This window comes from Pungitius pungitius, chromosome 14, assembly GCF_949316345.1.
Source record: "Pungitius pungitius chromosome 14, fPunPun2.1, whole genome shotgun sequence".
In the NCBI taxonomy this organism is placed as follows: Eukaryota; Metazoa; Chordata; class Actinopteri; order Perciformes; family Gasterosteidae; genus Pungitius; species Pungitius pungitius.
The window spans coordinates 6024112-6050911 of NC_084913.1; the positions used below are offsets into that span (position 1 = coordinate 6024112).

The 26800-nt window shown below is 44.6% G+C and overlaps 3 protein-coding genes across 6 annotated transcripts in view; 1 reads left to right on the forward strand and 2 right to left on the reverse strand.

Moving 5' to 3' along the window:
• The window catches only part of ttll5 (tubulin tyrosine ligase-like family, member 5), a 40343-nt gene extending 29056 nt beyond the window's left edge, over nucleotides 1-11287 (reverse strand). Inside the window, 12 exon segments of the mRNA XM_062557278.1 lie at nucleotides 4250-4357; nucleotides 4610-4701; nucleotides 4797-4898; nucleotides 5795-5879; nucleotides 5985-6054; nucleotides 7352-7434; nucleotides 7561-7691; nucleotides 7931-8037; nucleotides 8699-8781; nucleotides 8865-8971; nucleotides 10156-10287; nucleotides 10734-11287. Coding sequence (XP_062413262.1) covers nucleotides 4250-4357; nucleotides 4610-4701; nucleotides 4797-4898; nucleotides 5795-5879; nucleotides 5985-6054; nucleotides 7352-7434; nucleotides 7561-7691; nucleotides 7931-8037; nucleotides 8699-8781; nucleotides 8865-8971; nucleotides 10156-10262 — 1075 coding nt within the window. The 5' untranslated portion in view covers nucleotides 10263-10287; nucleotides 10734-11287.
• Nucleotides 11288-11415: 128 nt separating this feature from the next.
• Nucleotides 11416-13229, forward strand: erg28 (ergosterol biosynthesis 28 homolog). The gene is made up of 5 exons (XM_037486903.2): nucleotides 11416-11565; nucleotides 11659-11824; nucleotides 12377-12467; nucleotides 12550-12668; nucleotides 12759-13229. Exons 2-5 carry the CDS (start codon nucleotides 11692-11694, stop codon nucleotides 12845-12847), a joined length of 432 nt encoding a protein of 143 aa, XP_037342800.1. The 5' UTR covers nucleotides 11416-11565; nucleotides 11659-11691; the 3' UTR covers nucleotides 12848-13229.
• Nucleotides 13230-13431: 202 nt separating this feature from the next.
• Nucleotides 13432-26797, reverse strand: flvcr2a (FLVCR choline and putative heme transporter 2a). Of its 4 annotated transcripts, none has more exons than XM_037486894.2 (10): nucleotides 24986-25894; nucleotides 22683-23348; nucleotides 20547-20688; nucleotides 19705-19845; nucleotides 18735-18802; nucleotides 18308-18411; nucleotides 16313-16423; nucleotides 15806-15911; nucleotides 15594-15705; nucleotides 13432-14818 (listed from the first exon to the last, which is right to left on the reverse strand). In XM_037486894.2, the coding sequence occupies exons 2-10, from the start codon at nucleotides 23304-23306 to the stop codon at nucleotides 14676-14678; spliced, it is 1551 nt and encodes a 516-aa protein (XP_037342791.2). In that variant the 5' UTR covers nucleotides 23307-23348; nucleotides 24986-25894; the 3' UTR covers nucleotides 13432-14675. The 4 variants fall into 4 exon arrangements, with proteins under 4 accessions (XP_037342791.2, XP_037342792.2, XP_037342793.2 ...); XM_037486895.2 differs by having other exon boundaries at nucleotides 13432-14493; nucleotides 14745-14818; nucleotides 22683-25894; XM_037486896.2 differs by lacking the exons at nucleotides 22683-23348; nucleotides 24986-25894 and adding an exon at nucleotides 25901-26797.
• Nucleotides 26798-26800: the final 3 nt, after the last annotated feature.

The window sequence follows — 26800 nt, forward strand, 5'->3', positions numbered from 1 at the left end:
CCGCCACCGTTTGTCAGGTCAGCGCCGGTGTCAGCGAGAAAGGGGCAGTATTGTTCCGCTGTGCAATTCTCCTCTAACGAGGCGAGTTAAATGGATTTATCTATGCATTACTTACGGTTGATATCTGTGAAACAAATTGTCACCCGCAACTCACAAATTTGAATTAGTTTACTTGACAATGCATATATATATATATATATATACACACATTTGGTCTTTTATACAAAGGAGCATGGATTTCAAACAGAACACACTCGGGAAATGCATTATAGGACATTTACAATCCAGGATTTTTCCACATTTGACCATTCTCGACGGCCCTTTTTTTTCATCCGTCTCCTGTGAGTCCCCCAAGTTTATTAAAAAGTAATACTAAATTGCTCCTTAAAACACTGATTTGATGTTTCTTTCCCTACTCAACTTTCAACGTCTGTATTACGACAAGTTGGCAAAAAGGCATATTGGATTTTGTCCTTTGGGCTACATAACATGAGCCAGGGGGATCAAAATCTGGTAGCTTCACGAGGTCCAAATTGGTGTCGCTGTGAACTGCCTTTTCATGATGGAACTGAACGAGGTTTGCCGAACGCCACTGAGCCAAGAGCAGCAACCGGAGCCGGCGCTGCCATCTTTAACGTCTTTAACTCCTGAGGACGGGACGGGAACCCCTCGAGCAGCGAGCAGAGCGCCGAGATTTTATTTTCCACTCGTGGGTTCATGCCGTTCTAGCCGCTTAACGCACGCATAAAACATTTAAGCATCAGTTCCCGGGGAACAGGGCGCTGGAATAAATAAAATGGGTTGGAGAACGCAGTGCCTCACTCGTGGCACCACAACAACAGGGGGAAAAATTGGGGGGGTGGCGTTACGCCGCCTCACCAGCCCCCCCCCCGACAAGCAGGCTCCATGTGCCGCTCATTTCACCCCCCCCCCTCCCCACCCCCCAATTAGAAGCAGACGCCGGCTTCTGCCCCGTGAGCCTGCCATGCCGCTCACTGCTAGACACGTTTATCTGTGCGCCCGCAAGAACCACAACAGGCATCGCAGACAAGGAGAGTGGAGGCGGCGAGCGTCCACATCACACCCATTAAAGGGGGAGGATGAGAGCAAACGTGACAGAGCAAAGGGATGATGAAGAGCTTTTTTTATATGTTATTGGATGGGCGCTGCTGGAAACTTCACCACAAGAGACAGACGCCCAAAGACAATAATCCCCCCCCCCCCCCACCACCCCCGGGGCCTGGTGCCGGGTTGGCCCCACAACAACGGCGACGTGGAGCGTTTTTCGCTCTGTGTGTTTTACTCTTTTGGCGAGGACTATCGGTGTACTCTCGCAAACATTTCGGAGGGGGGGGGGGGATTAGCGGCGTTCCAGGGAGAAGGGGCGGGGCAGGTTGGAGCCACAAACGCGGGGGACCCTGTGAGCACAACGCAGTGAAAGGAGGATAAGACAAAAAAAAACACTCTGCGGCCTCGCGGTGATGAATTACGCAGCGGAGACACTGTCATCACAGGCGAAACCAACGGCGTGCTGCAGTGTGGGAGTATCTGACAGATGTGAAACAGGGAGGGCGAGCGGTCCACACACAGGGGATCCGACCACACGGTGCACCTAATGAGCGACGCTCCGTGGAACACAGGACCAGCAAGTGGAATGTTTTGCATGTAATAAAATAGGCCTTTGGGCTTGGCTAATCAGATCTCAGTCAAAACATCTCGTAATCAGCATCCCTCAGCAAAAAGCCTGTCCATTAATCACACGGCAGCGGTAAGTAGCTGCATGGGTGGCATTTTCTCCCCCCCCCCCCCCCCCCCCCCCATCCACACCACACACGCACACACTCTCTTCTCACCAGTGTAAAATGAAAAACCTTTTGTTTTTGTTTCTTCCCACATGAGACATTACGGAGCTATAAAAAAAAAAAAAAAAAGGTTTTGTTGCAGTGTGCCCGTTTAGATACGGATGTGCAATTTGCGCAATGAGAAGAAATCCCATTTGAAAGCAATAAACATAGTATTAAAGCGATTAATGGACATTAAAATGGCGGTGAACAATTTGCGGTAAATTACGATTATAATGTGCTTTATGGTCTCGCAAGGCTCTCTTCCAGTCAAGCAGAAGACCGTATTAAAAACATTGGCTCGCTTCTATCGGCACACTGGCAGTTATTTTGTTGCCCTTGCATTCTGACAATCTGACAATTGAAGGGCAACTGTCGAGGCCCCCGGGTCAGTGCTGCGTGTATTTTAGGTTGCAAGGTGGACTGGGAAAAAGTAGTAAGGATACGTGCAGCTCCCAGGAGGGGGGCTGAGGCTGTCAACGACAGACTGAACCCGACTCCTCGGCGGTTTGGGTGGGTTTTGTTTAAAAGACAAAAACAAGCCGGCCCCCGAGATGCTAGACTGAACTCCCTGAAGCTTATGCAGACCTGTGTATTTGTAAAACGCGTGCTTCACACCGGTTGCTGCATGTCTCTACAATAATACTGCGTGCGTGCGCACACTGACACACACACACACACGTGCAACATGACCACACTGGGAGAAACAGATGAACAGAGAGAGGGTGAGGGTGGTCCTCTGGAACCGTCAGTGTCTGTTTTTGGAAACTTAATCCTCTGGACAGAACTATGAATGCTGTAATTAACTTGCTTGGGGACATCTGAGGACAACAAAAGAACACTCAATTCAATAGTAAAGTGATACAGTTGAAGTAGTAATGGACATGTTCACAGCGGACCACAGTGTATTATATATCTGAGGGAAAAGTGTAGAACCTAATTGCCTCTGTGGCGCATAATGACATTGCTGCAGTATCTATGTCCACACGGATCTCTATAGGCTTACGTAGTAAATTAAAAGAAGCCTCAACGCAGATGTTAAGACACTTGAACTCTGAAAGTTTGTCATGTTGTTGTTCATTGAATCCTTTCATATCCTTTGTAACCCAGAGTAAAAAAAAACATTAGAAATCAAGCACAAAAGATGGCACCACACCGTGTGCTCTCATTCGTAAGCTTATTAATGGACATTCCATAAAGCATTGTTGCAATTATAATAAGGGAACGTGTATAAACAATTAATCCAGGTCTACCTGAATGAGTGAATGAATGAAAATAAGGGCAAACTTGTTTTTCCATTCCACCAAATATGTGTCATCTGGTTGTTTCATGTCTAACACACGCGTGTGAGAGCCAGGTGGAGGCACGGTAAGCCACATTTCTCCGTAAACACCTGCGTGGTCGACATTCACACCCCGGACTAATGTGGTTTTCCAACCTAGCGGTTATGCTGCTGAGTGCAGATAGCGTCTTCATGCAGGCGACCGTCTGATGATGGGAGTCCACGCTGCCGCGCCCCCATACAGCCCCGAACAACCACCAATCCGCGGGGCTATTATGTCTACAGAAGCCTGTCAAAACTAAAAGTTCTTTTATTTTCCCTAACATCTGAGGGGTGAAAGAGAGTGTGAGCAGGAGAGGGAGAATCATAAACAAACAGAAACAGCGAGGCGAAGAGGAAAAAAAGACAGCGGTGTTGAGGGAGGCTTGGCCAACGCGCTCGTCCCTCAAACCCCCAAATCTCAGAGAGACCGCCAGAGAGAGAGAGAGAGAGAGAGAGAGAGCACAGACAATTAGGGCCAACACTAACACGGGTAATGGCTCCGAAATGGAGTTCACACGAGCCCGGCGCTAGGCATGAGCGGCCAAGAAAACAGTCAGCCTAAATCAGGCCGACCTGAAATCGCAACGGGGGAGGAGGAAGCAAATTCCTCCCGCAGACAGGAGGCCCTCCGCGACGCGGCAGCCAGTCAGAGGGCAGCGACGGCCCGGAGGGCTCGGTGTGGAAAAGCTACAGAGGAAACCGCTGGACGAACGAACGTGAAACTAAAAGGAAACGTGTGTGTCTGTGTATCTGCACAAAAAAAGAGAAGAAAGAGGAGAAATTCATTTTCGAGGAAATTCTTCCGAAGCAGCTGACGTTTAGATAATGGTCAAAGGGGCTTCTGTTCATCTTTAACACTCCGTGACATCATTCTCCCTCTCACACCTGCCCATCAGAAGTACAACTAATCGTTCTCACCTACCCGTACACCGCGGGACCAATTTGGGGTCAAGTGTCTTTACCAAGGACGCACTGTCACACGCCAGCAGAGCCCCCGTGCAGGCGTGAAAACGTTTGGCACAGCAGATTGCTTTTAGTTTCTTCGAGGTCAAACACACGGCAAGAAGAAATTGAAATGATTTACCGAAGCAGTTGGTTTTGTGGGGAACATACGTCTTGCAGGCGTTGGCTATCTGCAGTTCAGCGCTCAGTACCGATTTGACGACGAGGTCCTCCACCTGTCGCATCAGCACTGCAATGCACAGAAATGGAGAGATGACTTTCTGAAGCACTCCCCCTGGATTCTTATGTTGTGCTTAATTGACACTGTTTTTTATCCGATTCTAAAGGAGAAAAAACAAGCAGCGGGTCACAGTGCATTCTTGGTCAATTTTAATATTATTTTTGGTATTATTTATTCAGTATTATTTTCGCATTGAGGTATAAACAAAAAAGGCAAAGATGAAAGGAATGAGCAGGGGAATGAAATGAAAGTTTGACTCACATGTGGTGTCCTTCCCCTCCTGCTTCAAATACCTCAGCACTGCACTCATACTCCACTTGTTCCCATAATCCTCAACTTCAGGGTCATCGCAACTGAAAGGAAGCAAACGCACTTCAAACGGCGACGGTCCAACAAAAGGATGAGACGAGCAGCTCCCCCCGTCCACCGCCGCAAAAAAAAAGGTTACCTGACATAATCGCTGCTCTTTTTGTTCACGCTGTAGTTGGTGAGATGCATGAACGTGTTCTTAATGTTCTTTGAAGTCTGGTCATACTTCACGGTGGCAAATCTGCAGACAAACAAGCGTTTATTTGTGCAAGAGAGAAGAAAAAGAAGAAGAAGAAAAAAAGATTCTGTCATCCAACAACTTCACTTTATATCAACATTCATAAAGCTGAAACTGCACTGAATGAAGAGGGGGGGCGGGGGGGGGGCACTTTGGATAGAGATTAGCTTCTGGCAGTGTTTGGGAGGAGTGTATGCCACATGTGCAGTACTTAGAATTCCTTGGCACGCAGAGCGTACCTGAATACCAACACAACCCGATGGAATGTCACGAGATAAAAGCAACATTCAGAATTGGGCCGTGTTTCATTGACCACGGCTGATAATCGAGCCAGCAAACAGGGGGGCGGCGGCAGCAATCCGTTTCCAGCACGCTGCCCCTATCGGGCCGTAAATCATCATCAACGTCTCCTCGCCTACCTGCGCCTGACAATGGCCCCTTTGTTGATTATGAAAGAAGTCTCGCTGAAAATAAGTAGATCCAATGAATACAGGTCGGTTACACAAAGTCTTCGGGGAGATATGCCCTTTGAATAACGACGCAATCAGTCATTTTTTGATGAGCACGTTGCACAACTGGAACAATAGAGTGCTTTGTTGCCCGCCGGCTCCGCGACGGCCCGGCCTGAGAAGTTAAGGCTGCCCTCTCCTGGACAGGGAGGGGGCACCGGAAACTTGTTTCATTAAAACTCCTCACACTGTTTATATGTCTTGATCTGTTTTTGTCAGAAATGAAACCTAGGAAAACCATTATGGAGGTTTTAAGAAGTTGGTGTTGCATTTTTTGTTAAATATGAATTGCGCTGTGCAGTATATTTGTCCCCAGAGAGCTGTAATAGCAGGTAACCCTGTCGCAAACGGTGCGTAAACCTCACACGCCCCCCCCCTCGCACTGCTCACCTGGCCAGGCCCTCCTCATACACGTAGATGAGGACCGGATCGTACGATGTTACTAACACGTACAACCGCACATCGAACTTGAACTCTGGAAAACAAAGCAACAAAAAAAAGGTGGAGTCATCCACGCCGGTTATTCAGAACGCCAAAACCGCATCCGTGCAAACAAACAATGGGCGAGGAGGCTACTCACCGTCTATCAGGAGTGGGTTATTGATGTAGCGGGACACCAAGATGTTCTCGTCCATTAAAATCTGACTCGGCTGCAGACGATAAACAGAAACCAATAAAAGACAATATAGTTAACACAATGTTTCTTTCACCTGGATGCGGTTGAGATGGAGGGTCGATTTATTGACTCAACAAGCGGTCGTCTCTGTTATTTACCGAAGTGATGAAGTGTGACTTATGAAACTCCATCTCCGTCTCTCACTAGCAGAGCATGAAGAACATTTCTTTGGCAGAGGTTTCACACTCCTCCATACTGTATATTCATTCACATACAACGCCGGATTCCAAATAGATGATGTGACTCTGCTGTAAACCATTAACATCAAAGAATCAACAAGAATAGCCGGAGACGGCAACGACACTGGCCGTAGCGGGTCAACGATCCGAAACAGCCTATAAAAACACAATCCGGTGGTGGGAGATGGGTCATTTATGAGGTTGAAATGTGTTGCAGGTGGGGAAGTTGAGATGAGATGGGACGGAGGAGGAGGGGAGAGGAGAGGAGAGGGGGGGGGGGGGGGGGGTGGAGGAGGGGCGGGTAACCTCAGCGCTGGCTACAGTTCAGAGAAAAGCGAACCAAAATAATGAACGTATTTCTTTCCTCTCTCTCTCTCTCTCCGAATATCACTCCGACATTCTTTCCACCGTTTCATAAAATGCCTGAGAAGAAGAAGGATTGTGCATGTGTTTTCCGAGAGTGAGAACCTTGTTGAGCGCCTCCAAGAGTCCGAGCCTTGGAAGACTGTAACTTACTCCACAGAGCTTATTAATGTCTGAAACCCCGGTTGATACTTATTTCAAAGACAGCTGTATCTGCACGCCCCTCCACACACACAAATAACATCTGGACAGCTGACTTTTTCAGTTCACACAGTATTTCTCTAAAGTAAGGATGCTTATAGTTAACTCCCACAAGGTCTCACATTATTACCAATCTGTGTTCAAAATTAAAAATATTTGGTTAGCTCAGCTTGGCTTAAAGATGACTTGATGTGTATTCCTTTAACTCAAGTCTTTGAAAGTAGATGTAAATGGCTCATTTTAATGGTATGTTTAAGCATATCGTTTGTCATTAGTCAAATAATCAAATGGCCTCTGAATTCACCTTCTCAAATGTGAGGATTTGCTGCTTTTTCCGTTTTAAATCTTAGTCAACAGAATTTTCAGTTTTCACAGTTGGGTTTTTCATCTTATGCTCTGGGAAATGTAGTTTTTTCAACTTAATGTTTTAAAGAACCAAAAATAGGCGGAATAATGGATAATACAAATTAATAATTACAGTGCTAATTTCAGTTGGAGGTTCCTAAAAGTTTGGGCAAAATCACTCACATTGCTGACCAAGTAGATGCCTCGCCCTCTTGAAGATGCCACTGGTTTTATGATCCAGGGGCCCTTGTCCTTCGCAAAACAATCTGAGGTCGAGGCATAAAGCACGAGCAGAGATTCAAAGAGAAAACAAAAGGTATTTAGTTTAGACATGGACATTTCACTAAGACAGGTGTACTTTGACAAACAAGACCGTGTGGGGTGCTTCTTACTGCAGAACTCCTGGTACTCAGAGGGAAGCACGAAAGTCTGAGGGACAATGTGGAAGTTTTTGAAGCCGTGAGTCTGCTGCATCCGCTGGATGTTCTTATACAGGCGGTCTTTGCGTGTCAATTCATACGATCTGCAAATGAGATTACAGGTTGAGAGCGTCGACACCGACAGAACACAGAGTGTATGCACATATAACAGCGATGGATCGCCCTCTGCAGCATGATTCATTTCAGGGAGGCAGTGGTCCAAACCAAACTGTGCTTTGCAATGGAAGCCAACAAACACAGTGAGGCTTTGAATGGCTCAGTCACTGCTGATATTTATAACACAGAAAACAGCGGCAACACACTCACACAACTCTATTATTACCTTGGAAAGTGGTTGACCTTCTGAAAGTCTTGAAGGCTGCGCAGTATGTAAGGCTTGAGGTGAGATCCTGTCCACATGAGGTTGAAGTCGTTGCTGTTCGGGTGAACCTGAGGAAACAAACAAAAAAAACACAGACAAGGAAATGATTTAGATTCAGTGTTGTTATTATATTATTACAGCGTTATTATATTCTGATGTCCGTCACATAAGTAAGCAGTAAGTAAGAAGCAGAAAGACTCAATCAATAACCTGTAGAAATACAGCCGGCTCTTCAGCAATTATCACAAAAGGAAAGCTGGCTCACAGATTTTCATCACCCTGATGTTATTTGAGCTGTTTTGTTTTGTTTTATTCCGATTGGTTAGGAGGCAGAATTCAAACGGCTGCTCTGTGTTTAGGGGAGAGCCAGATGTTTGCAGTAAAAGCTTATTAAAGTTCTGGCTTTGCCGCGGCCGTAGTAGACACTCTGCCTTTGATGATGGGTTCACGGGAGTCAAGAAGCACTGAAAAGAAATAAAATGGGAATTAATTGTAACTGTTTGGAAAGAGCCATAATGGGGATTTTGTGCCCTCGTGAAACAGGAGGAATGCTTTTGAGGTCATTTTCTTATCACAAGTGCATTCCAGGGCTTTAACAAAAAAACAAAAAAAATGATCTGTTATGCTGCACAGCCGAGAGGTATATAACTATGTGCTGCAAAGACACACAGCTTTTGTTTTTGCAAGATATAGATAAATCTTTTACATTTGCATGATTTAGAACATTACCTCATGGAATCCATGATTGGTGAGTAGTCCTCGTACCAGGCGACTCTCTGTGCGAACAATCTTGAAGGCCATATTGTAGCGCTCTATGGTAAACAACGTTTTTTAGTGTCCACCTTATTTGAGCTTTCAAACTTTGAACTTTTATTATTTGCAAATTGTAGTGTACCTCCAGTAGAGCAGATGTCCCCATCTTTCGTAACAGCAGCTTCAGGGAAAAACAAGAGAACTGGGATGGTCTTGCTGAGGCCACTCCAGGCCACGCAGGGGTGGTCTCTAGTGCACAAACAATTAGATGATACACTCACAGTGAGAGTTCAGGACCCACAGAACTGATCAGAAAATCTAGAAGAAATGCACAATGGAAAACTTGCCAAAAAATAATATCATACAGATGTTTGTACTGTGGCACCGGAGGAGGTCAACTAACACATACGTGTATTATGACAATTATTGGAAAAAGCTGCAGGTTCTGGGGGAAACAAACCCATGCACCGCATTAACAAACACCCTGAAAAAGCTGCATGCTATGTGACACAACCTGCTTATCGGGGACTAAAAATAGGATAAGGCAGTTTGACAATGAAATAAACTCAATCAGGCACGACCGGCCTTGTTTATGTGGAGAGGCATGGAAACAATTGCCTGTGATATCGGTCGATGTGCAACATGTCTTTCCCCCTGTGGTGGATTTCTTGCACACCATTACGCAATGTACTCGTGCATGGGTGTGTTGGTCTGCATGTGAGCTGTGTGCCTCCTGTATTGGCTAATAATACAAGACTTGATTGTCTTTTTCATTATTGCTATTCATTGTTGCCTGTTGTCATAAACTTCTACGTCAGTGATACCATTTAATCAAATTTGCCGCCAATGCTTATTTGGTACTAAGTACAAAGGTGTGCTGGAAATAAATATATAAATATCTGTAACACAAAAACAAGTTTGACAATTGTGGTGTTCGAGGATGCAGTTTATTGAGCAATGTCAGTTCTTTCTTTACTGTTACGGAAGCATCTCAATGCAGCTGCATCAACGGAAATAGCATTGGTCCCCTGGAGGTTGAACCATAACACAGAGCAATCAAAACTAATTTAGGAAATGGAAATTAGACTAAAAGCAGGCGCAGTGACGCTCAGTGTGCAATGACTAAGTATAGCTTAAGAGGGAATTAGTCTGCAGGGACAGAGCTAATGTAGTCACAACTTTGCTGCTATGATCTTGATCTCGACAGTCTTGTCTCATTCAGTTAATCGGTCATCAGTGGTGCTAAGACCTGCTAGTATCAACTCTTAGGTGACTCTCAGGTGTGCAACAAAAAAAACCCTATTGAGTTATTTCGTGGAGGAGGTATGGTGGGGGATCCTTATCACAATCATGTTTTTTTTTTGTTCCTTCCTTAAAAGCTTTACCAAAGTGGTCGGTAACTATGACGACCGGAGTCAGGAGCGGACACTTACTCGTCTTCTGAAGAAGACTCGGAGTCGTCCTCGTCGCGGGTCACCGCGGGCATCTTCACGGTGAAAGAGGACGAGCTGCCCGGTGAAATCCTCCTGACATCAAGCATCCAGGTCTTACCATGGCACCTGACGCTTACCAACGGCCAAAAAAAAAGAAACAGCCGTTAATGAAAAGCTCGGCTCCATTCAAATGAACGTCGGCCTGTTGCTTTTTTTTATAAGCGTAGCCTAATCAATAACCACGTTATAACGGCGCGTAAGAATTAATGGAAGATCGTAGGGTCTTTTCAGTGCTTCATGTTTAGCGCTAACTAAGGTTAGCTCGGGACTGCTAACGTGTTAGCTCCGTAGGTAGCGGTGGCGCAATGGTCTCATGGTGACAGCGGCACGGGGGGGGACAGAAGACGTTACGACGAGTTAAACCCAAACAGAGAGAACATAAAGACGTGGACAAAGCCGCGTTAGCTAAGAAGAAGGAAACAAGGAGTTGAACGTTGCTGTCATTTAGTAGCGGGAAGCTAAGTTTGAGACCGCATGAACAGACGTTTGTGAGATGCCACACGAGTAACGTTACACACCAACGTAAGCTTGCCTTTTTCTCTGGGGTGCTGCTTGCTGCCAGCTAGCTGGTATCACCGCGACCAGTTAATCATCGCGGTTAATCTTCCTGGTAACTACAACAACTGAGTAGCAACACAGCAAAGAGCATGCGCAATCAGACAAGATATGTATTCTCCCAACTGACTCAAGTTTGCGTTGCGTCTACTGTATGTTACATAAATACTCGACGGTGGCACGTGGGAACGTCCAACAAACAAATAATCCTAATGACGTGTGCTTTTTGTGTGCTTCAACAAATGCGAACAGGGAAATCCAGTCTCTTACTATGGACGCACATATTGCTTGATTATTATTTGTTATTAACTATTAAATATTTAAAAAATGTAATACTGAGAAGAGTCCTTCCTTTACGAATATTACAGTAGTATTAATGTTACTTGATTTTCATTTTCCCCAAAAATGACAACTCAGCGTCTCCTTACGGTGTACTTCTTCACGCATTATTGTAACAGATTAAACGAAGACACAAGTCATCGCACCGCACGCTGTTGTCCAACATATACTCTTTGTTCATCCACAGCCCGTCCCACAGTTTACAGGTGACCGAATTGTTGAGTTCCTACTGGTTGGATGGGATAGTAGGCGGGTCGTCTAAACTCGTATGGGCCAATCATATGAATGGTACGACTGGATGGAGCCATTTCTTAAACTCTGGTATTGGTCATCCCTCGAGTACAAGATAACACGATGAAAGCGTAACACCGCTGGCTTGAATCCCACCTAAATGCTTTATATTCTAACCTTTCTCTCAGCATCATGTCCACGTTGTAGTTTTGCAGCGGCCTCCAGGTAAATACACCCACAACTCATGTTATTTATTTGTTCGGGGAGGGGGTGCGCTATCCTGCAATGTCACGTTACTTGTCGTTGACTGTCTTGCAGACAGGTTTGACAGGTGCGTCTCTCGGACGGAACATGAGTCGCTTTCTGAACGTGCTGCGCAGCTGGCTGCTGATGGTGTCCATCATCGCGGTGGGAAACACGGTGCAGAGTTTCAGAGATCACAGTTTCCTGTCGGAGAAGCTCTACACGGGCGCGCCGCAGTTCGGTGAGCGGACCCGAGTTAAACCACATTTTACATGTCGCCTCGTAAATCAGTAAATCAGCTGCTAATTATGACATTCAAGCTTTATACCTCCATATGAGCATATGGATATGAACACAATCCCAATAAAACAGTCAGATACTATACTATACTGTTTCTTTTTGGGGGTGGGGGCAACTGTGCTGTGCAAGATCTTATTTATAGTATAAAAAGACCAGAGGCCAAAAATCTATGTGTGAGTAAAACCTCTGATAGAATAGAATACTCATCACCTGAATAAACGTTAATATCTTGGCTAACGTGTAAGTTCTCTCTGGTGTAAAGGTGACGCGGTTTCTAAATGACCCTGATCACAGCATCTTTTCCTTTTGAGTGCAACAGTTTCTCTTTTTATACTCCAACAGCAGTGAAGTGTTTATCAGCCATAGATGGGTGAACCACTTTAGCAACAAAGCATACATCTAATATTTGTAAATGAACTTAATTTAGGCAGACTAGGATAAACAAAACGGTGCCTCATTCGCATATTGTTTGTTTACTTGTAATTTGCTTCAGTGAATGGTCTCCAAGCGCGAACGTTTGGCATTTGGACGTTGCTGTCGTCGATCATCCGCTGCTCCTGTGCCATTGACATCCACAACAGAACGTAAGACCGCTCCTCAAGTCCCGCACCTGGTTTCTGTCTTCACCCTGCGTGTTCTTACCGCGTGTCGTACGGGCTCCTGCAGGCTGTATCACATCACCTTATGGACATTTGTGTTGGCGTTGGGCCACTTCCTGTCGGAGGCCTTCGTTTACAAAACGGCTCCTTTGACGATCGGGGTCATGGCGCCTCTCATTGTGGCAGGTGAGTGTGGACTGTGATGGGACATATATTTTCCTTATCCCTGTTAAATGTTGATTTTTAAAGGTATTTGAACACCATGTGTGCTTCTAGGTTTCTCCATTATAGGAATGCTGATCGGATATCATTGTATCCCAGAGTCCCATCAGGAGGTCGGAGCCAGACAGAAGAAGCGTAACTGAATCCTGACAGTGACATCTTGTTGTACTCTACATTTCACTTTTGATAGACTACATATACAACCTAATCTTGGCTGTATTTAATATTTTTTTCAGAGAGCAATCATCAATATGTGCCATTTGAATTCATTCTCAAGTGATCGGTACATAGACGTTTCATTTAGTTTATTTGAACCATCAGTGAAAGTCTGTTTCAGAAATGTATTGAGTTTTTATTTCTCCTGCACACGTTGTCTTATACCTGATCTGCAAAAGAACTATACTATCAATTACTAAATCTACCTTTTCTATTAACTAGTTGTTCTTGGTTCTGTGCTGTGAAATATTTGCACACCCTTTAATTTCATGCACAATTATTGTCCTATAAAACCTTTTCTTGATGTTTTCTACTAGTCGCCAGCAAATGATTTTATGCATTATTATCGGAGCTGGAGGTTATTTTCTGCTGAATATAGACTATATTTGGCTGAAAGAACCAGATGCAGAAGGCAACTAAAGATAAATACAGACTAAAGTGGCACATTTTTCTTGCAGTTGGGTATAGGACACAAACTCAATTTAGTCTTGATTCATGGTTTTTAATCCAATTATTTTTTTTTTTACTTCATTTTCCTGTTGTCATAGAAAATACTACACGGTGTATACAGTCAAATTAGAACAAAAAAAATCAGGGGATGTGGATTCTTATTTTATAGCACTGTAAAATGCAACTGAAAGAATAACTGGCACCTCTTAAAAACACACTCCCAACATTCATTATAGCGGAGGAAAACCACTAGACAACTTGCCACAACACATCAAGTAAAACAGGTTTATGACAAACTACACTGGTTACGCGGCATGGACTACATTTATAATTAACACTTTTACAAGCTCAGTAGTATTACACATACAAACACTTGTTCCAGACGCTCTCTCATGTTTATCCAGACGCGTATGAACAAATGTGAGATCACTTACAGCAAAACAAGGACCAAACTGACCTTCCAAAAAAAGTGTAGTCAGATGCACAGCATCCATTAGATTTCATAATCAGCAGTGTACAAAAGAACAACGTCTGATCCTGAAGGACAGGCAGAGATCATACGACTTGTTGATCTGATGATGGGGGGGGGGGGGGGACGCAACACAGTTCCACATTATGTTAAGGAACGTTCACATTTTTAATATTGCTCGTTAGATACACAGAACACCAGAGGCGGACGGTAAAAGCTAAGGACCAAGTTAAGTTTAGTCAAGTGGCCGTGCATAATGCAAACATTGGATAAACTTAATGTTTAAACAGATTATTCTGTTTAAGGGTTTCAACCATTGAGGTTCTTTGTGCAAGGATCAACGTGTGCTTTTTTTTTTGGGAAGAGTTAAGTTGCACTTGGGATGTTCGTGTGAATCAATACATAATATGTAATATATCCGATGTAAAGCAGGCCTGCTGCTTCTTAAGGTCTCACAGAGGGCTGCTCAGTGTGATTCACTCGACTTGTGCTCACACTTCACAGCAGCCCTCTTCTCTCCATGGCCATGTGCGCTTTGTAACGTGTTTGCGTGTCGGTGTTTCTCTTTTTATCCGTCATAGTGTCGTTTACAGTCTGTCCTCCTTAGAACTTCCCCTCTTTCACGACGGCTCCTTCCAGATCAGCCGTCGCTTTCTGTAAAAGGACGAGGACAGAAGACAAATCAGAGGGCACAAACGAATCATTGCAGCCATCACAATATTACAGAGGATGGCTTTTTTAGAAGTTTCCCCACAGTGCACCAGTGCAACCACCGCGTTCACTCTCGCGCATGCTTGCAGCGGTGCACTGCAGTGTGAGGACTACAGATGAACCAGTCAGAGAGCATTGAGCCCAGAGCGGCCTCCCAACGCGTTGCTGCTCCAAAAGGGAGGCGAAGATCTCACCTCTGAATTCACTGTCTGCGCCTCAGCGTTCAGAAGGTTGGCTTTCTGCCGTCGGAGGTCCGACTTGATAAAGCCTGTGATGCGGGGGGGGGGAAGGAAACACTTGGTTCATTAACGCGGTCTGTGTGAAATTAATATTAATAATTAAAACTAGAGCTATAGGAAGAGGAATAGCGAAATGTAGGTAATCGTGTTCATTTAATAATCACCTTCTATCAAAATAAATTATTGCAACATGGTCTACAACCATTATCACTTTAGCTTTCAATGGAAAGGAGAATCATCATCATAATAATAATTATTATTATTATTTCTAATCTCACAAATCATTTTGCAATTGCATTTTTGGTTGCAGAGCCCTAATCACTGCATCTCAGTTCTACCTCCTCAAACTTTTTCTCACATTTTATCATCTTTGAAATTAGTAATCAAAATTCTATACAAAACTGTAACAAGTACCTGCTTTTCAAAGTGATGATTTGCATGTTTCAGTTCAGTAAACATAACATTTTTTGTGTGGCAATGTGAATCTACCGCTAATAAAAGTAATGACGTATGGAAGGAAACGTAAAGGAATTTTAAAACACCACTTGTTTTTGTTTAATAAAGAGCATTGACCTTCCCATTCATTGGTTTCTGGGGATTCTTTGTTCTGCCACTAGGGAGAGACTTTTTCCTACCAAACAGACGACAGGGTTAGAAAGTCGTTCTCCACCTCTAAAAGACACCATGCTTTAAAAGTGTATCTAACTCGCATCTACGGTTGCTGATACAAGTTCATTGTTCACGAGTATTTCTGTGTCGTCACCACAGGATGCTGGAGGAACAGAGGAGGAGTTCATTTTGTACCTGTCAGTGCTGTTCCTATCAGCAGGAAGATGCACAGGAAGATGTTTCCTGCAAAGGTGCCCCATTTATCAATAATCTTCCCTTGGCAGATGGTGAAAATGATTCCAAAGATCTGAAATTAGAATTTAAAAAAAAACACAGTTACAGCCCCAAACCGACACATTTTGTATTGGGTCTTGTGTGTGTGTTAACCTCTGCTGCCCGACCCTGACCTGAGCCGAACAGTTAAGCAGTCCAGACGAGGTTCCCTCTGACTCCGGATATGTCAGCTCTACTGCAAACTCAAAGCCCAGAGGCAGATATCCCGTCATGAAGAAGCTGCAGATAGTGCAGGTCGAATTAAAGGAAAGACTAAAATGCATACATGGAATACATCCACAGAAGTTTTCAAAAAAAAAAAAAAACACAAATCTAGAGTATCACTGTATAATACTTTTTGTCCTGGGTTAAAGATAGAAAGGCAGACAGGAATCTCTATCGAAACCAGTTATGGGCTTAATCAGCTTACCACAAATAGCAATAATTGTAGGGATAAAGCACAAGGACTGAGAGATCCAAGGAGCATTAAAATTGCTTTCTTGCCATGACAAAATTCTGTAGAAAAATCGAGATTTTAAATTATTAAATTATTTCTGATGGAGAAAACAAGTGACTTGTCAAATCCCGGCTGGAAACGTTTACGGCCCCCCTGTGGTCATTTATCGGTCATGGCCACTTACCCTAAAACTCCCGCAGTGACAAACACCACCCACAGGTGGCCCAGGTTGAGGGTGAAGGTGTAGACCAGCATCCCGATCAGAGAGAAGAGATAAACGGCCAAGGTGGTTTGTCTGAGAAGACACGAGAGGAACGCGGTTTGAAAAGCGCTCCGGCGACCTGACCGACCCTCAAACACAGGAACACACACAGACTATCGCCTGTGAAATCTGTTGTGATCTCATTTGACTTTTACCTTAATTAATTGTGACATGGCTGCTGTTCGCTAGTTAAATACTTAATAATAATCCGTGTGTATTATGAAAATTCTGAACTAAAAGCTGTTCCCTGGGAACACTGGGGTTTATTGAGTATTGATCCCATGTGGTATTTGCTGACTAAATCATTAAAAAAAGTTTTTTTTTTCTTTTCTTTTTCCCCCAGAGTTAAACTGGGAGGACTGGGACAGTCCCACAAGCCGGTGGCTCTTCTGCTCTACACTTAACGTGCATCGTTCCAAGTGTCCAAAGCATTTAATGTGTGTAATACATATCTTGATACAGCCGGTTTAATGTCTACAAATATCCTTCGTTTCTATAACTAGACGAGATGAGAAAGAAAAAGATAAGATAAGAATATTTATTTTTACAGTAATCTCAAAAAGTAAAACTAGAGCACTTATATATATATAATATAATATGAAATCCTAATATTCCAGAGCCACTAAAGACCAGTAGTGACCCAGGGCCTTCAGCTCAAACAGGCTTACCCTCGTACAACCACGCGTAAGATAATGCTGCAAAATATTGTTGTTAATATAACACAGTCCTTTCTCTCTCTCTCTCTCTCCCACGCGGGACAATAGGCCCGCAGGGGTCAACAAGGTAAATCTGGGGCCGGACTGCTTTGACAGCTAAGCATCCTCCTGACTGCATGTAAGGAATCTGAGGGCCGAGGATTTCTCTTTCGTATCATAATAGTTTGCATGCCAGGACCCTGAAGGCTGAGTAGTGTTGGGGGGGGGGTGGGAGTTAATCTTATGCACACTATAAGTCTCTCATTAACTCAGTGACCTCTCCCTTAACTCTGTGTCCTCTCTCATTAACTTAGTGACCCACATTCTGGACCACACTGATTCACAAAGGTAGCGTTTTACTGTCTTCTGTCTTTCAAACAATGATTGTCTTCGGCCACACTAAGGAGGGTTGGGGGGAGAGGGGGGGGGGGGTGCATTGCTCCACACCGGTTTCCCTCTCTGATGTGTATTATAGATTCTCTTTGCACCAGAAGCTTGGTCAGACTTTGGTGCTCTCTGGGAACTCTGTCCCTTTTCAGCAGAGTCATTGGACTTCTGGCTGTACTTACAACTTGTTTTCTGTAATTTTCTATATATTGTAGTTAGTGATAAATACTTAATCACAAGAGATTGATTTCGCACAGGGGCATCATCCACACATTTCCACCACTTGTACCCAGTATCTGACACGCGGAAAACTGCTGAAAATCAGTGGAATCATTCTGTTGGAAAAGGGTTCAAGTTTAGCTAAATCAAGACAAAAATAAGAACAATAATAATAATCAGATACCCATTGGATTTCTCCACTTTTAGGATGGAATGATTAGTATGCTCCATGTTTAAATGTGGGGGGCTTGAGATGAGCAGCAGAGTAAAGCCTGTCAGTTCAGATAAGCGGAGAGCGACATCACGCATAAAACTCAGTTCCGCCGGAGTCCACTGTTGTTAAAAGTGGGCACGGATTCCATTGGTCGCCTCCATGTAAATGGATGGTTTGAGAGACATCTATGCAAGGATCCCATGTTTTGAAATGAATAAAGAAGAGGAAAAAAGGACGTCTTTCCTCAGCGGTTTTATTCATTTTGTTACACAATTATTTTTGATTGCTGACAAATTCATATGCCAATTTGATGATTTTTGGGTATGCACTGATCAGTTTGGCAGCTTTTCTGCTCCAAAGTGAAATGATCAATAGTAAAAGAGTTATATAGAAACATCTTACTTGTATGTTTTGGTCCTGTCCAGCCAAATGCCACATATGAGGGACCCTGCCATGCCAGCAACAACAATAGTCAGACCAATTCTCCCAGCATTCACCTCTTCACCCTGAGAGAAAAAAAAATAACTGTTACGGTTTTACAGAGCATATGAGGCCTCTCGGACATTTGTGGTGATCTTGTCCTGGAGGCTCTAAAATCAGACCCGCAGGGTGATCTCCAGTGGCAGCTTTTTAAGCGGTGTCAAAGAAAACCCTACGAATGTCAACATGCCAGCATTATTGACACAAGTACTATATGGCAGGACAAAACGGTTGAGGAGATAAGAAAAAGAGCAACACATAGGACAAAGAAAGAAGTAAGCGCTAATCTAGCGGGGAATAAAGTAAAAAAGAAAGTGGCATATTATAGAGCAGACACGCCTTGACTCACTGGGTAGTGTTCAATGATCATCCGATTCAACAGTGTGGAAATAGAATAGAAGCAGCCAACGTTGAGCCCTGCAGACAACAAAAGTAAATTAGTAACTGTCTATTTGGAGAAGACCTGTAGGGAAAGGAAGGGGGTTGCAGATGGGACCTCATGCTGCCCCCCCAAAACACAGCTGACAACTTCACACATCAAGTCACCACATTACAGCCTTGGGAGACTTTCCTGGCTCAAAGCATGCAAATTCATTCATTAATTCATACTGGATCACCTTAAAATAACATTGTTCAGGCATGTTCAGGCAACAGATTTACAGCTTTTTTGATGTAAAGCATTAACATGGCCACATTAGTGACCTTAAAGGCAGAATTAAAGTGTCTCTCAAGTCTTTCAAATCAATGATAAACATGTTTAGTGCACTAGAGGTCAATGTGTAACGATGGCCCATCCTCTGAACACCAGCTGATCAAGACAAATATGAAAGTGGTGGCTCCATCTGAAGACATCGATTTTGAGGCTTTTACATGGATAGCTTTCACCTTGGTATTGCAAAAAGTAAAAAAGTAAGATGGTGGCAGTGTGCATGAAATGCATGTTGCAGTGATTTAATCAAAACATCATTATGACAAAGAGGTGTCATGTGAATGCACTCACCTAGTTTTCTTCTTTTAATATCTTGTTGATTCTATCTATGATTTAGAATTTAATTTATAGAAAGTAATGAAAGGATCTCTGCTGGAAGTAATTGTCATCAACTAGTCATGAAAAATGAGAAGCATCTACCTGTTATGGTTTTCAAATGTGAGGTCATTTTTCTTTATTATTATTGGATTTTTGGTGGAAAAATAGATATTTTGACATTTTGGAAGAGTTTGCCTGACATTGACCTCGGATAATTACTCAAAAGAATAAACCATAGATTCATCATAAGTTGCAGTTCTAAACATGCATGTATGCAGCAGGACCGACCCACCATAGCTGAGCACCAGGAGCATGAAGGGCTTGTTGCGCAGCAGGCTCAAGATCGAGGCCACGTACGAGTACTCGCCGGGAGGGATGTTCCTGGACTGAGCCTGCGCCTGAGTCGGAGGGATCTCTGGCTTCTCCTGAAACACTAGAAGACAAACAGACTTCCTTCGGTGTTCCTTCGCATAGCTGCTTGTGATTCTCTCATTGGCCGGTAGAAACACGCCAAACAAACAGGTGTGTGTGTGTCTTGTTGTAAGCCCAGAAAGTATGTGTTTTGGATTTGACAGAGCTGACCAGGGAGATGGCTTCTTAAAACACTTGCAGGACTAGCGGAGTTCCTGCATGCATTTCACATTGTGTCTACACGCATCTCATCAAAAGGTGAACCATTACAGCAATTACTGCAGCTGCTCATCCAGTGCACTGCGATGCTGTTGAGTTTTCGGTAGAAAGCACATCTCAGGGACAGAGCTCTCCAGCCGTGCTGCCTGAGGGGCCCAATGTAACTGCTCCATTATATAGAAATGAAGGAAATTGTTGTGTTGAACAATAAACCCTGATGTTGCAAAAAGTCCATCCAGGAAATCACTTAAAAATACCATTACAATTTAAACTAAAAATGCTGTTAGCAATGCTGTGGGACAAAGAAGGTGAGGTCGCTTTGTCACAGTCCGACTACTACTAGAAAGCCCACAGGGTCCGGATGCCACTTTGCTTTGTATATTTTCACAACCATGGCTGTGGGAGTTCTGTGACATTGAAGGGTGAGCTATTTCTGCCCGAGTGAACCTTGACAGCGCCCCCTCCCCCCCCTCTACGAGCCTGCGACCTGGGCAGTCATCTTACCGAAGATCACAAGGACAAAGATGAAGGTGGCGACTCCTGCGCTGATGTAGAACATGATTCGGATGTGGGACGCCAGCTCCTCCACATCATCCACATTGGGCACGAGGATGGGTGGAAGCAGGAAGCCAACGGCGATACCCAGCTGTCGGTGTGAGAGGCACAAACATTTGTTTTCGTTTAAATAACTCGGCGCCGCCAGCGGACAAAACATCATTGCATGAGGGGAGAGCATTTGAGTGACTAAAAAGGAAAAAGGCTTTTTTTTTTTTTACCCTACCTTAATAAAAGAAAAGTTCACGTCTGACTAGCTTGCCACAATCATTTCTGTGAGGGATGCCTGTTGTAAACAGATCAATAATAAATAATGGGTATTTCCCATGTGTAGTGACTACATTCAAAATGTATGAAAGGGGAGGATAATTTTCAGAAACAAGTTGATTAGCTTGCCGTAAAGACTGTAAAACAGTTAAACACTTGGCCCGGTTCAGTCAAAATGAAATAAACCCACAAAGCCATCAGCATCTCTTAAAGATCACGATAACATAATATCTTATTTATGTAATCTGTAAAGATGAATGTAGTGTAAAGAATGTAAAGTGTAAAAGCATTCTGTCTCAATGCTGAGCTAAGCTAACCGATGCTAAGCTAAGCTAACCAACTGCTACTAAACTTTCCCAACGTGAGTGTATATGAGCTGTCCCCACGCATTCGACGAGAGGGGGGAGAAGGAAAAGTGCAAAGAGTGACACGGCATATAGAAACAGCAATGGGAGCACCAAGCACAGAAAAAAGGAAAAATCCCTTCAGTCTGTTGGAAAAGTGAAAGCCACCGTGAATAACCGACATGCATCCGTTAGCATCTGCGGTATAGCATACAGACACAAATTAAGCTTTGCTACTTGAGCAGTCATTGTTGGGTATCACTGTCCCATATCGGATGCAAAGAAAAGCCACTGTGTTACTTATTTATGTGCATCTTGGATAAGAAGAGCAGCTGGAGAACTTGTCCAAATAAAAGACCTCTTATGAAGTTACTTCTGGCTAACCTTTCGATCGGTTTGTTTGTCAAAGACCTGCCAAAGGAATAAAGACGTGGTGAGCAAGTAAACATCAACAACAATGTGTCCTTTTATCCTCAGCGGCAGGGGGTTTGACTTATGAACAAAACAAGAACATGCGTGACAATGGCCGGTATGCAGTGTTTGGTGGAACACAGGCGAGAGAGGACAATTGAAAAAAACAACATGTTATGTTCAGAGGTTCAAGAGCATCGGGGGGGGTACGACGCCTTTTGATGGTCCATGTTTATAGGTTAAAGGCCACGGTGCCATCACAAGGCATCCATATATAGCCCAGGTACATAGGAACGATCATGCGTGTGCAGTTTGCCTGTGTTGCATTGTGAGGAACCGTTTAGAGATGACGATTTTAAAGAAGTCAGAGCTACACTTCTCACTCCCAGTTTGGTAAAGTCCATACCACAAACACCAGTTGCCTTGCCTGACTACCCTACTGCAAGCGTGAGAAGTGGAAGATTTTTTATAATTTATAATAAGCCTGTATTGGCCGACATGGAAATTTGCTCACTGCTTCCACATTTTCAAGCAATTTAGATTTTTCTTAGAGTTAATAATTTCACAAGCTGACTGAATTTGACTTTTCGACTAAACTGATACCAACAATGCCGATGTGTTTTGAGAGCTCGTTTCTGCTTCTCTTAGATCCGCTCCGCTGATGGAAGCTGAAGCACCGGCCAGAGAGCGATTTGCTTTGTTGAGTCAAGAAGGACGCGACAGAATTCCCGTAAACAGGCAGACGTACTCACACATTCACACATGCCAGACACTGAAATAACATGACATGTAGGCGAGAACGGGATTGGTCGTCACACCCTCTTTGTGTGTAATATTCGGAGATGCCTTGGGCCCACCCCCGATTCCCCTTGAATGTGATAACCAAACCCATTCTCCCCTTCCTTCCCAGCCTATTTTAACCCATCACCAAAGACGATAGAGCTCTCTTTCAGTCTTCCTCTGCACCTGACACACTCAAACGAGTTCTCTTAACACCAACCCGAGAAGTAAACAACACCCTTCACACCCCGCCAAAGATGTTTTGAGCCCAACAGACACACACCTGGGTTCCGAGAACAGCAACAGAACAGGCGGTGGACACCTCCCGCTCCCCAAACCACAAGGATGCAAGTCTGGACGGGATGCCCATGTAAACAGTGGCCACCGAACACACGAACTGGCCGAAGAAGGTCATGGCGAACATGCTGGGGGTGGCCGTGCCCGTCTTGATCCAGGCCCCTATGCAGTTGAAGGCCGCCGCCGCCACCACGACCTCCCTGACGCCCCGGTTGTTGAGCACCCACGTGGCGGGCAGGAAGAGGGCGACGTAGGTGAGGAGGAAGACCATGGACAGCCAGTCGATGGCCAGGGCGCCGATGCCGTAGAAGCGCAGGAAGATGTTGTCGATGATGCCGTACTGCAGCCACATCAGGGCGTTGCTCGCGGAGAAGCCGCTGAAGATGAGCAGCATGACCCATCGCCGCTTGTACAACCTGGTCTCCGCCGGTGGGAGGAGCCGTGGGGCGCCCAGCGGCGAAGGCTCCGAGGCGTCGGTGCTGTCTGCCAGAGGCAGCCGTCTGTATTCCCCCAAACCGTTACTCTGTTTTCTTTGTGGAGACCAACCATTGTCTCCATCCTCCCCAGCGCCGTCCATCCACTCGTCAGAGGATTCATCCAAAGAACTCATCTTCCTCCCACTGAAGCCTCAGGTTCATCCAGAACTTATCAACTAGAGGGAAGAGCAAACATTTTTGTTTTCTTGTGGGTCGGCTCTCTGGACACTGTGGCGGTTTACCTGACCGTCCTGGTCATAGGCAGATCACCAGCTGTTGCTAAAGTATGCGGAGGTCGATCTGGGGTGTAGATTTCGAGAAGCGTTTGAAAGCTCTGATCACAACAGTTAAATAGCTGACCTGGCCTTTTCGGTCATGTGATGAGCTTCACTACTCATTTCAAACCGGATATACAGTCAGACGGTCCAAGAGACCAAAGTCATTAAGTTAGGCACATGACCACACACACACAAACCTACATAGATAAGCACAGAGGAGCTAAAGTCCCTTGAGGGTAATGCTAAATCACAGTGCATTGATCAAAAAACAGTCAAGATAAAATGAATGAAACTAGTGCCTCACATGCTGGGAAAACAAAGGCTGTGCACGTAACGCACTTGCAGACGTTCTCTCTGTCGCTTTATTTTTTGTAATCTTCCTTTTTTAAGACAGGGCGGGATTTGGCTGCAGGAGGGGAAATAGGTGAGTTCAGGACAGGCGGAAGTGTTCAGAGGTATCAGAGACCATGTAGCCATGTAATTGCTACTGATTGTTGAGTTAATATATCAATGGAATTAACAGTCTCGCAAGCTCCGAAAGTCGTCCATGTTCAGGTTTTGCATCCATAGTTTTCCCAGTATGAGAAAAAATCTTTAGCAAATTCTGAAGAAAAAAAAAAATTGTGTTGCTTTGCATGTACTCCAGTCAACACCAGCTACAACAACAAAAGCAATGACCACTGGGGGATTTATTAGGATCTTGTGGGAAAAGGTTAAAGGTGGACCTCACAAAAATTGGGTTGGGCCATAACTCAAGTATAAGTGACGAGGGCGGAGGCGATCAGCCTAGTTTTATAAAGCCACGTCACCTTGGGTTCCAGAAATTTCAGTATTTCTTCAACATCTGTCTTCAAATCGATGGATGAAGAAAAACGAGTAGATTAATCAAAATTGCAAATGATTTCACTGATCTAACAAAACGTTATCTGTCTGACTGTAAATGACCCTTACTTTAATGTGCCTCACTTTAACTAAATAATACTAACGCAACATGACGCAACTCTACCATTTTGATTTTAGTTATCCAAAGCATATTTATACGTACACACAAAGCACTGAATTCAGCCTCCAGCTGCTGCACCTGTGACGGCATGGAGCACATCCAACGATGGAAGGAGTGAAGGGAAGAGGCGGAGACTCACAACTCTAAAGCAATTTAAACTGCAGCCCGAAGGACTTCTCACTGTTCTTGTTCCGATGTGGAATGCGATCATGTTTCAGCAGCTTTAGCGGGAGGGAAAGGTGTTTAGCCGAGATTGGCTCTGTTGGCAATGGCGATCAACCCCTTAATTCTATCAACAAAACACACAAAAACAGCGCAACAACACGCTTAATCACAGCAGATCACCCGACGGTCCAACACTCCCAGGAAGCCGTATCTAAAAAACACTCTCGGTATTTAGAACTATAAATTGAGTTACCAACACCAAGTGCGATGACGAGGTGTGAACACGTGACCCTCTGAAATAACGCCCCTTCAGCCAGGGTCGTATCTTCTGATATTGTGATATACAGTTTGTAGAAGTTTCCCATACCTGACGCGCGGCAGCACGAACGCACTCGACGGCATGCTTCAAAACGGCGAGCACGTGACCTGCGGACGAAACCGGCGTAACTGTGCGCGTCACCTGACATTGTCTTTGGCACCCGCCCTCAAAACAAAGAATCCGTGATGTCACCTTCACTCCGAGACGATTTGGGAGGTTAAAGACAACTTTTCTATATAAGTATACATATCTGATTATAATAACACTAGATAGTATAAAAACGAAACCTTTTGAATGTGACTTCTTGCAGAAAACCAGAGTTGGGCCAATTTTCCAATGTCTGTACAGCAGCTTCACCAAAGAGACATTTCACATCTTTGTTTCTCCAATATTTAATCAATAAAAATGTCAACGCCCAAAAAGCGGTAAATATTGGACATTTCACAAAGATTCACACAGCACAGCTTACTTTCTTTTGTACCTCATCAATAATGCGTAATATTTGGTTGGGGCCAACGCACTGGAACTATACATTTATTTAACTATTAAAATCCAATAATATGATATACAGCTAATAAAAATACCCAACTCACGAGTGTATTTTTTTGTTTGTTGCAGAAACGCACGCACGCACACTCACACGCACACACACATATACCCGGACACTCCTTCAGGCTCGGGTTCACCTTAAATTTGCCAATAAACAAAGACACCTGGTCGCCTTGTCAGAGTTTAAATAAGCATGATGCTTCGCATTAGAGATAAATGTGGACCATTAACAGCGCTATAACTCAACATTTTATGATCATGAACAATTCAATATATTAATCACTATATTTGTTTAGTGACTAGATTAGTTTCCTGTTTTCTCTTGGTATCAGCGCAAGAAACAAAGAAATGAATTGCAACAAGTTTTCCCTGAGAGGTCAAGCCATAAGCTTAAGTGTAATTTGATTAACTCGCCTGATTCCCAAAAACTCCAATAGAGCAGGCGGTGGAGACCTCGTCCGCGCCGAACCACACCGACGCCAGGCTGGACGGCATCCCGAGGATGAAGACCTGGGCAAGCGAACTTACAAACTGCCCGAGCATGGTCAACCAGAACAAGTTGGACTTGGCGCTGGCCACCTTGATCCACGTCCCGGAGAAGTTGAGCGCGTTGGCCAGCAGAGCGGTCACGCGCAGCCCTTTCTTATCCAGCAGCCAGGTGACCGGGAAGATGAACGGGATGTAGGTGAGCATGAAGATCATGGACAGCCAGTCGATGGCGAAGCCGTCCACGTCGTAGAACCTCATGAGGATGTTGCTGATGATGCCGTACTGGATCCATTGGTACGCGTTGCTCAGCGAGTACGCGCTGAACAGGCACACGATCACCCAGCGCTTCTTGTAGAGGCGCGTCGCGGCCGCGGAGCGCCCGTCGCCGTTCGGGATGCTGCCGCATTCGATGTGCTCCAGGGCTCCCGGACCCGGCGCCGCGGGACGCGCGTCGTTGTCCTTGGCATCGCTCCTTTGGCGCGTGGCCGGCGCGTCTTTCCCCATTTTACGCGTCGATTTAAAACGAGCGCGCGTAGTTGGAAGGTGAAGTCCTCCGCGACCGGCGTAGTTTAGTTATTTCAAAGGAAAACGGTCAGAGTGAACTAATTCAATCACAAAAGGGGCAGCGGGTAAGGGGAAACACTTGCTCACTTGGTTCAAAAGAACTAGTGAACCAAAAGGAATTCGATAACTTTAGACGTCATTCCAAAGCACTGACCGGCTCGCCACGAGTTGATTTAATACTTGAGCTGTCTGACAAATCCTCTGTATTACACAATACTAGTGGACCCGACTTTTACTCCACCCAGCTTCTGAGATGATAAG